The sequence below is a fragment of the Macaca thibetana genome, chromosome 15 (assembly GCF_024542745.1).
Source record: "Macaca thibetana thibetana isolate TM-01 chromosome 15, ASM2454274v1, whole genome shotgun sequence".
Taxonomy (NCBI): Eukaryota; Metazoa; Chordata; class Mammalia; order Primates; family Cercopithecidae; genus Macaca; species Macaca thibetana.
This window is the reverse complement of record NC_065592.1, coordinates 53,841,621-53,855,491: the sequence shown is the minus strand read 5'-3', so window position 1 is coordinate 53,855,491 and position 13,871 is coordinate 53,841,621. Positions and strand designations below refer to the sequence as shown.

Sequence of the window (13,871 nt, the reverse complement as noted above, 5' to 3'; positions counted from 1 at the left end):
CTCTGCTTGATGTGTTCTTAATATCTCATACCGCAATGAGGACCTGACTGTGGTGCAGGTTCCTAAGCATAAAAGGCCTGGGCTTTTGAAATCTGGCTCGTCGGAGGTCTTCTTCTCTCCCTCTCTGCACCTTCATGACTGGTTTTTCACATGACTGAAGTTCTCATAAGAAATCATAGCAAATCAGGCTGTTGACACTAGGAAGGGAGTTCTAAAGAACTCTGAGTGTGTGAACATGCGAAAAGAAAAACATCTTCTCTTATAAGGTAACAATGGCTAATCTGTGGTCTCCACTAGCTTTTCTTATCCTTTATAGAACATTCTCTTCTCCTCAGATGATCTAACAGCATATCCTCTATACTGCCTGTTCATTTGATACAAAGAGCAGAAACAAAGAAGAAACAGTACCAGTGTAGTCTAATGATACATGAGATGTAATCTAATTATACATGAGGTGTAAGATAATATATGATTATATTATATAAAATAATAGGTGTTTAGCATGTATTTATATATGACAAATAAATGTCAATTAAATTATGAATCTGAGTTTATGGGGGTGCTCAGAAGAAGTCAGAGTACAAACACGTAATTTTGTCTGGCTATATATGAGGTTATCACAACAGAACTTTTGAAGAGCAGTGGGAATTTTCGGAACAATCAAATATTCATAAATCCTACAGTAAATAAATCAGAAATACAGAAAATCTAGATTTTGCTCTCTCTATATAAATTGAACAAATCACTAAATTCATTATCTAACCTTTTTTTCCACTTTTTAAATTAAGCATTAATAAAAGACCAGTTTTTTAAAAAATTCTACCTAAATAGCGACTTGTTTTTCTCTACCAAATACGTTCATATGACTCATATTTTAGAGAAACTATTCTAAGCCATCAAAGATTAGGTGATTACATGATAGATAACCTAATCTTCTTGGCTGCAATAAATTTTTACTGCTCTGAATTAATTTTATCAGAAACAAATGTGAGCTGGCATTTGAGTAACTAATAAAAACTTATTTTACTTTCAATTCTTCCTACTAAAGATAAAAAAGAAGCAAAAAAGGCGTTTAAAAGATTAGCCCTACTAATGTACTTGGCTTGAATAAATTAAAATTACCACTTTATTTCTGCTAGCTGGTAATGACAAAAACTGATTTAAAGAAAGCAATAAATAAGGAAGAAAGTAAGTAAACAAGGACAAAATACCTCAGGGGGAAAAACGTTATCCTATAAAACTTACTTTTTTTTTTTTCCACATACAACCCAAAGCTACCCAGTTAACGTATCTCCAATGTCTTGTAGCTGATGATACATAAATTGCTGAAATAGGCCAGGCGCGGTGGCTCACACCTGTAATCCCAGCACTTTGGGAGGCCAAGGCAGGTGGATCACAAGGTCAGGAGATCTAGACCATCCTGGCTAAGATGGTGAAACCCCATCTCTACTAAAAATACAAAAAATTAGCCAGGCATGGTGGCAGGCACCTGTAGTCCCAGCTACTTGGGAGGCTGAGGCAGGAGAATGGCATGAACCTGGGAGGTGGAGCTTGCAGTGAGCCGAGATCGTGCCACTGCACTCCAGCCTGGGCGCCAGGCCAAGACTCCATCTCAAAAATAAATAAATAAAATAAAATAAAATAAATTACTGAAATAAAACTATTCAAGATGATAAAACATTTTCTGGTGGCTTCTGTAACAACTATACATCACAAAATATAGTCACTCCAGTAGCTAAAAGAATCATGAAGTAAAGGATATATTCTTTACACTTCTGATTTTTGACCAAATAAATTGCTCTCTTCCTCTATCTGTAAAATGGGGTGAGTTAGACACTGAAAATTTATTATTGGTAAAATGATTCTATTCTTCAGGTGAATTTTATACAATAATCAAGTACTTGATTCATACCTTGTTTTAATTCCAAACCTTCAGGTTGCTTATTCTCTCTCATGGATGAAGCAGAATCTATACAGATGTCTTGCCTGGGAAATGAAAATAAGATCAACTTGTAAAACTATATTCAATCATGTAATATTTACTACCCAGGTTCCCAGAATTAAGTTAGGCACTAGGGAAGACAGGCTAAATTCTTCTAAGCTCCCAGGGTGTTATTCAGTGTACTCTGGAAACTCAGAAACATGTATTCAAGTGTCAGAAGCAGCAGCTAGAAACTACTAGCAATTTAAGCAGTACACTTCTTTGTAAAATCAAGGGGCAAACCTGAAAGGAACATGGAAGTAATTTTTTCTCCCTTCCAATACTCTGCAGGGTAGCTGATAGGAGGAATCACAACTCACAGCAGTAACCAATAATTTTTCAAGTTCAATTGTTAAATTTAATGAGCATTTTGGCATTCAAATTACTTTATATTCATTTAATTTCATACCTCAAATGCTTTGATGTCTACAGTATGTGGAAAATACATATTTTATATGTAATATACAGATGTAATCAAAGTAAAAGGATTAAATGTAAGATCATGTAAAAAAGTTTCGATTCACTATGTTCTGGAATACAGCTGCAAAACAATGTGCCTTCTTTTTTTTGAGACGGAGTCTTGCTCTGTCACCCAGGCTGGAGTGCAGTGGCCGGATCTCAGCTCACTGCAAGCTCCACCTCCCGGGTTTACACTATTCTCCTGCCTCAGCCTCCTGAGTAGCTGGGACTACAGGCGCCCGCCACCTTACCCGGCTAGTTTTTTGTATTTTTTAGTAGAGACGGGGTTTCACCAGGTTAGCCAGGATGGTCTCGATCTCCTGACCTCGTGATCCGCCCGTCTCGGCCTCCCAAAGTGCTGGGATTACAGGCTTGAGCCACCGTGCCCGGCCAACAATGTGCTTTCTTAGCATTATACCATCTTAATATACTTTTCAGCAAAAAGGTCAAGAAATTATAAATATTCAAATGAGCTATGTGACCATTTTCTTCAAAATAGGCATCTCTATCACCTTCTAAGAATTTTTATACACATCCTAAGGATAACATACCAGCAATATTTAGGAAATCTTCCTATTCACAAAATTGTGTCCATTAACAGTAACAAATCCGTCAAATAACCAAAGGATTAAAAAAGACTTGTGATCATTTCTTTGAGAAGTTTACAATATTCTTTACAGTCAGCACCTCTGGCACTTATATGTTTGTTTTGTATTAAAACTGCACTAATAAAGCCCAAACTCAGAGAATACAAAATTATTTGGCTTTGCTGTTAATTATGACATCAGAAATTTATAATTGGGATATCTCAGTGTTTTACACTTCTCTCCAACTTCACCTACTCAGATTTTATTCATTCACCAGAATGACTGGCAGGTCCCAAGGAGGGTATCAACAATTTTCCTTGGCAATCCAGGGACGGATTAAATGCCAGTATACTACATTAAGAGCTTTGCAAGGTTTAAAGTTAAAATGTGCTACCTCAAACCTTCCAGTCAAATTAGATTTTACCTACTGGGAGCATTAGTGTAAGTACGTTTCTTGAGAGAAAAATGTTTGCTTTTACACATCCTAGAATTGCATTTAATTATTCTTCTAAACATACACATCTAAATTTACAAAACAAAACAAAACAAAAGACTTCAAAATATAATGTAACATCACCAGTAAGAGGAGGATGGATATATGTAATACTCTGAGGACGATATATCATTTATATAATATTCTGGCTGAGAATATATAAACCTGTATTATGAAGAATCACCAGACAAACTCAAAATGGAAATAAGTAATGTTCTGTTAAGGAAAGTTGAATGTCATTGTTACAAAATACAAAGGCTGTGGATCTATTCCAGGTTCAAGGGTTGCTAAAGAGCCAAGACAATTAAATGTTATAACTGACCTGAGACTGCTGAACTGGTAGGGAAATTGTTATGAAGGTCATTACTGAGTCAAAAGACACACTGAAATACTGATGGGGAACTGGATAAAAGTATTGTATCAATGTTAAATTTACTCAAGTTGATACTGTGTTACAGTTACATAATAGAGTATCTCTCTCTTGGAAAAACATAGTGTAACATATAGAGAAAAGTGTCATGATGTATATAACTTAGCTTCCAATGTTTCATTGAAAAATATACATATATAAAAAGTTAGTATGCAAATGGGATAGAAGATCAATAAGTAAATCCTGATAAAGGGTATATGGATATTTCTTGTACTATTCTTATTCTTGCAACATTGTAATAAGTCTGAAAGTGTTTCCAAATGTTTTAATAACTCAGTATAACTGCCTTCCCTATGAAAACCCCTTAGAGCCCCTTTAAATAAAAATTGGACCCCTCTATAAGGACTATCTTCTCTCATACAACAATTTATTTTAGTGCCCAAAGTGAACTTCTACAACATTCTATTTTAAGTTGGGTTCTATTAGGCTGTTGAAGTCACCAAACAGAATTTCAGACAGTAAGTATTGTACACCACCCTGTGGCAGAAAAGTGAAGTTAGATGCTGTCAGTATTACCTGAAGAAAAAGGAAAAAAAAAAAAATCCCAGAAAGTTTTCAATAGTTTGAAAATTTAAAATCTATACTAGCAATTTTTACAAGATGTACTTTATGACTAAAATATAAAATTCTCTAATACAATTTAAAGATCTCCAATAAATGGCATAAAAGGCAAGATATTTACAAAAAGGAAATGTCTTAAATTTTAAGAAAATTATGTGTACATGTCTTTTTAATTCTACTTTTAAGAAAATAAAAATTTTGTCCCCTCTCAGGTGGTAAGACATACTAGGTGCCAGAATCAGGAAAACTAAAGCAATTCCACTTTATATTTAAATGACATTCAAATATTTCTATCAAACACTTTAAGGAAGAATTTTATAAACAACTGGAAAAAGAGGAATGGGGAGAGGGTGGGAACACACTGCCAAAACCAGTTTTGGTTATGAATTTTGCAATTATCTTTGTGCTCCTTTCCATTTAAATAAATTAAAAAAAAAAAAAAAAAAAAGCCTGTTTTCTTTTTTGAGACAAGTTGTTGCCCCGTCTTCCAGGAGGCTGGAGTGCAGTGATCACAGCCCATTGTAGCCTTGACTTCCTGTGCTCAAGAAATCTTCCTACCTCAGCCTCCCAAGTAGCTAGGGCTACAGATGTGCACCACCATGCCCGGCTAATTTTTTAAGTAAAGGTGGTATTTTGCCCTGTTGCCCAAGCTGTTCTTGAACTCCTTGGCCTCCCAAAGTGCTGAGATTACAGGTATGAGCCACCTAACCCAGCTCTGTTTTTATATTTCTAATTCACTTCTCCTATCTCCAACACTCCTTTAAAGCAGCTTAATTTACAAGCTCGGCCTTGAATCACGAGAGCCCTATACTTATGACTGAGATTTAAGTTCTGAAACCAACATCAGTCTAACTTACTTTATTTTACCTCCACAAGCTATCCACTGTCCATCCTTTGTTACAGTTCAATGATTTTTTTAAAATCAGAGTAATACACTGGGGAGATCTGTGGAACTTAATAAAGATCAACCACACATAGGAACTCCTATATTTCTAAATGTGGGTGGTGGGTATAAATTTCTTGCTCAAATGTAAAATAATGGCAAATAAATCAACTCACATCTCTGTTGTGTCTCTCATCAAGCCCCTTCCTCAGACAGCAAAATTTAATCCTACACCCGCTGAAGGAAACCTTATCTCCATTTCCTCTGTTCAAATAATATAAATGAAAGGATCAGTTACCACACCCCAGTGCTTTTTCTGACCCATGATTCTCTAAGGCTTCATTGTATATAAACTGTCCCCTACCCTGCGACTCCAAGATTTTGTGAATAGGCAATTTCCTAAATAGGGGGCTCTGTTTTATTTTAAAGTGACTAAAGGGAATCAAAGAGGTGAGTATAGTATCTCCTCTTTGCTCTATCCCTATATTACTGTTTTAATGTCCTTTCTAATTTCAAAAATCAGCATTAGATCACTTTGTATGGACATTTAAAGGTGCAAACATGCAGGTTTTAAAATGTGGAATGCTATCTAGCATTTAAGGTCACGATATTGCCAGTGATTAGTAATACTTTCTGTAAAGATTTTCTGAAAAACTGTTATTTTGAATAAACTTATTATGTTATGTCAAACATTCTACATATTATATAGCCTAATACAATTTACAAAGGATATGAGAACATTAAGTGGTGTCTAGATAACCAATTTATGATCCTTTACCAACCCAAAAGCAGTCAGCTCTTTGTGTCTAAGAGAACTGAATTTATAGAAAATAATGTCAATATAACAAATTGATCTCAATTGTGAGAAAAATCCTTTTATACATTCAAATATATGTTTTCTCCTAAATGAGTTTTGTAATAAATGAAAAAAATAGACACATACCAATGAATTTTTTAAGCAATAGTAAAGATTAAAAACCACAAGAAATTTGGCTGGGGACAGTGGCTCATGCCTGTAATCCCAGCACTTTGGGAGGCCAAGGCGGGCAGATCACCTGAGGTCAGGAGTTTGAGACCAGCCTGACCAACATGGAGAAACCCCGTTTCCACTAAAAATACAAAATTAGCCAGGCGTGGTGGCACATGCCTGTAATCCCAGCTACTCAGGAGGTTGAGGCAGGAGAATCACTTGAACCCGGGAGGCAGAGGTTGTGGTGAGCCAAGATCACGCCATTGTACTCCAGCCTGGGCAATGAGAGAAACTCTGTCTCAAACAAACAAACAAACAAAAAACAACAAATTTATTGGTTTCTTTAGGTTTGTGTAGCATAAGAGGAATGGAGGGGAAATCCCCAGTACTCATCAGTATAAAGTAGAATAGTCATTGTTACAGATTCCAAGTAAAAATTCCAAAACAAATACAGTAACATTTTTTTCCAATGCTTACCATGTGGGCAAGTACTAATTCTAAAGACTTTCAATCATTTTCTCATTTAATCATCATAACAACCCTGTGAGGTAGGATTCTATTTTCCAAATGAGAAAATTGAGGCCTAGGAAGGTTTCGCAGTACTAACAAAAGACAGTAAATAACTTTAATTTTATTTATTTATTTATTTAGAGATAGTCTTGCTCTGTCGCCCAAGCTGGAGTGCAGTGGCGCGATCTTGGCTCACTGCAACCTCCGCCTCCCAGGTTCCAGTAATTCTCCTGCCTCAGCCACCCGAGTAGCTGGGATTACAAGCGCATACCACCATGACTGGTTAATTTTTGTACTTTGAGTAGAGACGGGATTTCACCATGTTGGCCAGGCTAGTCTCAAACTCCTGACTTCAAGTGATCCGCCCACCTCGGCCTCTCAAAGTGCTGGGATTACAAGTGTGAGCCACCACATGTGGCCAGTAAATAACTTTAAATGGCCACTAATAAAATGTTTAAATGTCTAATAAGAGACTGTTTATGTTCTGCTGTACCAAACAATGGAATAGTAAATAGGCCTAAGTATATGTACTGGGTAGGACGAAGTCCAAGAGAAAGACATCCTTATATGGAAGAAATAATGGTAAAAGGTACAGAATAGTTTGTACAATATGTTACCATTTGTGTGAGAAGAAAATATATACATATATATGTAAATGTACAGAATACCTCTGGGAGGATACCCAAGAACTGGTTTACTGTGATTGCCTATAGGAAGAAAGAATAGGGAATGGCAAAAGGAGAGACTTACTCTCACTATATCCTTTTAAAATCTTTGTATTATGTGTATGGGTTTATATTTCAAATAAGTTGTTAAGAAACTGACAATACATGAAGACAAACACTCACTCTGGTATAACATTTCTGAATAAGAGGACACACAAGAAAAGGTTAACAGTGGTTACCTTTGAAGCTCGAGCCTTTAACTTGGAATCTTGGACCATCTCCATCTCCTTACTGCCAGGTGTATGGATTGAATTCAGAAGATTTGTGAATTTGCCTAGTGTATTTGTTTCCTATGAATTTTGTAATAAACTACCACAGCTTGCTGACTGAAAGACAACAAAAATCTATTCTTTCCCAATTCTGGAGTCCAGAAGCCCAAAATCACTATAAATTACCCAAAATCAATACATTGGCAGGGCCACAATCCCTCCAGATGCTCTACAGCAGGGGTCCCCAACCCCTGGGCTGCAGACTGGTATCAATCCATGGCCTGTTAGGAATCGGGCTGCACAGGAGGTGAGTGAGCGGTGGTGGGCAAGCAAGCATTACGGCCTGAGCCCCACCTCAGCATTAGATTCTCATAGGAATGCGAACCCTATTGTGAAATGCACATGCAAGGGATCTTGGCTGCAAGCTCCTTATGAGAATCTAATGCCTGATAATCTGGGGTGGAACAGATATCATCCTCCCCCCATATTCCCTGGTGGAAAAATTTTCTTCCATGAAACCAGTTCCTGGTGCCAAAAAGGTTGGGGATCACCGCTCTATAGAAGACACTGTTTCACAGGCTTTAAGGCCCTTTCTTCTATCTCCAAAGCCAACATCTCTGACTCTGTTTCCCTATGCTGTTATCATATAGTTGTCTCAAAGACTGTCAAATCCCCTTCTGTTTCCCTCATATAAGGACACTGGATATAACGATACATGCAAGTGATTGCATTTAGAGCCCACCAAAACAATACAGGAATATCTTCCCAACTCACCATCCCACTTAATCATATCTGCAGTCCCTTTTGCTATATAAACTAACATTCACAGATTCTAGGGATTAAGATATGGCTATGTGGGGGGATTTTCCACATAGCCACATGGGGAAAAATTACATCTGTATTTTCACTAGAATCCATTTTTTCTAGGTATTAGTATCTGTGATTCTGTCACCATTAGAAATCACACATATTTTCACATAATATAGTTGTTGCACACATCCAAAATACTGTTCATACTTATTCTGTACTTTAAAATTATGAAAGTTATTAGAACTGCTGCTAGATCTTATTGTTCATTAAGTATATTACCATATTACAAAATATTTTAATATTAACTATTTTATTATTAATTTCCTTTCTAATTGTTTTAATCCATGAATTAAAAAAAAAAAAAAAGAGCAAATATCATTTTGAAAAAGAATCTATAGGCTTCACTAGACTTCCAAGGGTCCCTGACACAAAAAAGGTTTAGAAGTATAGTACTGCTTAGGAGAAAGAACAAGTATGGGAGGAGGATGGGGTGAGATCAGAAGGTGAAACAGAAAGGTTTTTATCTTCATTTTAAACTTGTGTACTATTTGAATTTATCTATTTATCTATTATATATGTACATACAACTTTGCTTTTATTTGAAAGTCAACAGGAGTTATCTTCAACTTCATACTATTTCTTCCTTATTATGCTAGGCTGAATAACAGTCCCCCAAATATGCCCACATTCTGATTCCCCGGAACCTGTGAATGTTACCTTATATGGCAAAAAAGGACTTTGTGATTGTGATTAAGGATCTTGAAATGGGGAGATTATCTTGCATTACTCTGGCGAGCCCAATGTGGTCACAGTAATCATTTTATAAGGATGTAAGAGAAGTCAGAGTCAGAAGAAATGGCAATATCACCCTGGAAGCAGAGAATGATGTGATATGATCTGAAGATGAAGGAAGGGGCCACAATACAGAGAATATAAGCAGCAACTGGAAGCTGAAAAGGGCAAGAAAATGAATTCTCCCCTCAGAGCTTCCAGAAATAACCAGCCCTGCTGACACCTTGACTTTAGCCCAGAAAAACTGATTTTCACTTCTGATCTCCAGAACTATGAGAGAATAAATATGTGTTGCTTTAAACCACTAAGTTTCTGGTAATTTGTTATAGCAGCAATAGGGAACTAACACACTTATAATTTTAAAAACTTAATAAATCCCAGCTTACAAGAAAAATCAGAGGATACAGGAACAAGTCAAATAACACCATGAAGATACAATCAGATAAAGCCAACAGGTGTACAGGACAACTTACCCACTTTCTTCAACAAGATCATTTATTAATAAAAAAGCAAAGAGACAATAGGAAGGTGGACACAGTTCTACATTAAAAGAGACTTAGAGAGAACAGCCGGGCGTGGTGGTTCATGCCTGTAATCCTAGCACTTTGGCAGGCTGAGACGGGTGGATCACGAGGTCAGGAGATCGAGACCATCCTGACTAACACAGTGAAACCCCGTCTCTACCGAAAATACAAAAAATTAGCCGGGCGTGGTGGCAGGCGCCTGTAGTCCCAGCTATTCTGGAGGCTGAAGCAGGAGAATGGCGTGAACCCGGGAGGCGGAGCTTGCAGTGAGCCGAGATCGCGCCACTGCACTCCAGCCTGGGTGACCAGAGAGACTCTGTCTCAAAAAAAAAAAAAAAAGGGAGAACAACTAAATGCAATGTGTACTCTTGCTTGTACTCTGCTTCAGAGAAACCACATGTAAAAGACCTTTAGGGAACATCTGGGAAAATCTGAATATGAAATAAATATCACATATTAGAGAATTATTGCTAATTACATTAAGTGTTACAAAGATATGACTGTATAGGCAAATATTAAAATTAAAAAATTAGATTTAAAACATCTGCAATAGGCCGGGCGCGGTGGCTCAAGCCTGTAATCCCAGCACTTTGGGAGGCCGAGACGGGCGGATCACGAGGTCAGGAGATCGAGACCATCCTGGCTAGCACGGTGAAACCCCGTCTCTACTAAAAAATACAAAAAACTTGGCGGGCGCCTGTAGTCCCAGCTACTCGGGAGGCTGAGGCAGGAGAATGGCGTAAACCCGGGAGGCGGAGCTTGCAGTGAGCTGAGATCCGGCCACTGCACTCCAGCCTGGGCGACAGAGCAAGACTCCGTCTCAAAAAAAAAAAAAAAAAAAAAAAAAACAACATCTGCAATATACTAAAAATACTACAAGAAAATAGACGAAGCAAACATGGAAAACTGTAATAACTGTTAGATCTAGATGACAGGCATATGGGAGTTGATTATACCATTCTTTCTACTTTTCTATATGCTTGATATTTTTCATAATAAAAAGTAATAAAAAATGAACCATAAAATAAACCAAAATAAAACCTAATACAGTGAAATTCCTTTTATTTAACTCAGACAGAAAATGTTACTTCCACCAAAAAAAAAAAACTTATTAACATAGGAAACACTTTTTTTGAAGTTAAATTATGTAATTTTGAGCATTTTTTATTAACTTAAAATTAAAAACATCTTTAATTCACCAATTTGGAAATGGGGCCTTACCTTTAATACAAATCCATGGAATAGAGTTCCATATCATCCTACTCACATAAACCATTGTTGACATTTCTAGTTTTGGCTTAGTTAAAATGAAAAAATCCGAATGTGAAAAAAAACCCATTTATATTTATACAATTCCCCTCCAGATATTCTGTTTCCCTACAGCTAATTGAGTGCAACTTTTTAGAAACTCGAATTTTCCCAAACTCAAAACAATTTAATCAATCAATCTTTTCTTATTAATAGTTAACCTGTTTACATATTTAAATCACACAATTATAAATTGACTTGGAAACAGAGATGAGTGACTCTTGGTAAGCAAACAGTTTAAATGATGGGACAGGTACATGGGCATTATTAGAGAGTAGTCATTAACAACCAATTTAGGACACTGTGAACATTAGTGAATTTATTTTTCAAATGAAATGAACAATTAATAAAACAAATCAGTTAAGTGATTAAGAGAAACTTCAATTTTAAAAAAAAGTGATAGAGAAAGAGTAGAAAAAAGGAAAAATACCTGCTAATCATCTAACCCAGTGCTTGAGCAGCAGGATGAGGCAGTAAATTGACTGATGGAAAAATGACAATAGATACAGTTTAAAAGTTAGGTTTCTGTAATAGAATAATTTTTATTTTTTATTTTTTATTTTTTTACCCAGAAGCAGCTACAAAAACAGGTAACAATGCTTCCCAAGTCCCTCAGAGTTCCCCACAGGGAAACAGTTGCCAAGCATACCACCTGATTGAAATGAAGATCCCATCTGGGGCTTCTGGCAAGCTCATGCTCTCCCATTCTAAGGAAAAGTTCTATAGATTCTGGAAAGGTGCCTATCTGTTTCCTATTTAAAAGTAACTATGTCAAGATTTGCTTCAGATCAGATTAGAAAAACTGGGAGGAGGGTGTTTAAAGTCATATGGAAGGGACATAATGAGTGATAAGTATGCAAGGGTTCATCGTACTGCTGTCTTTTCTTTTTTGTACATTAAAATTTCTCTGTGATAGAGTTAAGCAAATAAGTAACTGGTACATAACAACTGATACATTCCAGAGTGGTTATCTGAGTTGTCTGAATCACAGGTCAATTTCCCAATTGGATAATTCCCAAGAGGCCTAGATCTCAGAGGTGTGTATATAGACACACACACATATGTATACATACACACACATATACACGTGTGTGTGTATACATATATATATATAAATTTTTTTTTTTTTTTTTTTTCCCTGAGACGGAGTCGCTCTGTTGTCCAGGTTGGAGTACTGCAACGGCGCGATCTCAGCTCACTGCAACCTCTGCCTCCCCGGTTCAGGTGATCCCCCTGCCTCAGCCTCCCAAGTAGCTGGGACTACTGGCAAGCGCCACCACGCCCAGCTAATTTTTCTATTTTTAGAAGAGACCGGGTTTCACCATGTTAGCTGGGCTGGTCTCGAACTCCTGACCTCAAGTGATCCTCCCACCTTGGCCTCCTAAAGTGCTAGGATTACAGGTGTGAGCCACTGTGCCCAGCCTCAGGTCTGTATTTTTGATAAAAGTATTTCCTTAGGTATGTACTGCAGATTTATGCTGCCCATTAATGCAGTTCTATAGAGCACGGTAAATTTTACTCAAATACTTTATTGCATTCAAGTTTATTAATAGTGGTTTAAGGAGAACTCTTTTATTCTCAACAAGTTCAGTTTTGCTGACACTTACTGAGAGAAGTTATCATTTGGCTGAACACCATTGCCCCTCTGAAAGCTATTTTATACATACATATTCAGGGAATATATGTCACCTAAATTGAAACAAGTCAAATTCGTAGTATTCTAATGACATGAGCTGAACCTACTGGATGGCTCCAACTCATCAAAAAGGACATGGATGTTTTTCCCTTATTAAAAATAAAAGAGACCGGGCGCAGTGGCTCACGCCTGTAATCCTAACACTTTGGGAGGCAGAGGAGGGCAGACCACATGAGGTCAGGAATTAAGAGACGAGCCTGGCCAACATGGTGAAACCCTGTCTCTACTAAAATACAAAGATCAGCCAGGCACGGTGATACATGCCTGTAATCCCAGCTACTCAGGAGGCTGAGGCAGGATAATCGCTTGAACCAGGGAGGCAGAGGCTGCAGTGAACCAAGATCACGCCATTGCACTCCAGCCTAGATGACAGGGCAAAACTCTGTCTTAAAAAACAAAACAAAACAAAACAAAACAAAACAAAAAAACACAAAAGATGGTGAGTAGCTGTGTTATAATAGCTCGGTAGAAAAAGTAATGCAGTCCGGGCATGGTGGCTCACACCTGTAATCCCAGCACTTTGGGAGGCCGGGATGGGTGGATCACCTGAGGTCAGGAGTTCAAGACCAGCTTGGCCAACATGGCGAAACCCCATCTCTACTACAATACAAAAATTAGCTGGGCATGGCGGCGGGTCCTGTAATCCCAGCTACCTGGGAGGCTGAGGCAGGAGAATCACTTGAACCTGGGAGGTGGAGGTTCCAGTGAGCCAAGATCATGCCACTGCACTCCTGCCTGGGCAACAGAGCCAGACTTCACCTCAAAAATAAATAAATAAAAAATCTAATGCAGCTTTTAATCTCTGGCTTTCAATTGGGCTATGTAAGCGGAAGGGCTATGTAACTCTATACACTCATGAAAATTTATTAAACTAACAAACAGCAAGCGTTTTACCACATATCACTGCTAGGGTTCAGCAATAGAAGAGTGGTT

The 13,871-nt window shown here is 37.5% G+C and overlaps 1 protein-coding gene across 1 annotated transcript in view; it reads right to left on the bottom strand.

The window, feature by feature from the left end:
- CAAP1 (caspase activity and apoptosis inhibitor 1) overlaps nucleotides 1-13,871 on the bottom strand; it is a 54,046-nt gene that overhangs the window by 18,029 nt on the left and 22,146 nt on the right. Inside the window, exon 5 of the mRNA XM_050759609.1 lies at nucleotides 1,913-1,986. Coding sequence (XP_050615566.1) covers nucleotides 1,913-1,986 — 74 coding nt within the window. The remainder of the gene's footprint in view (nucleotides 1-1,912; nucleotides 1,987-13,871) is intronic.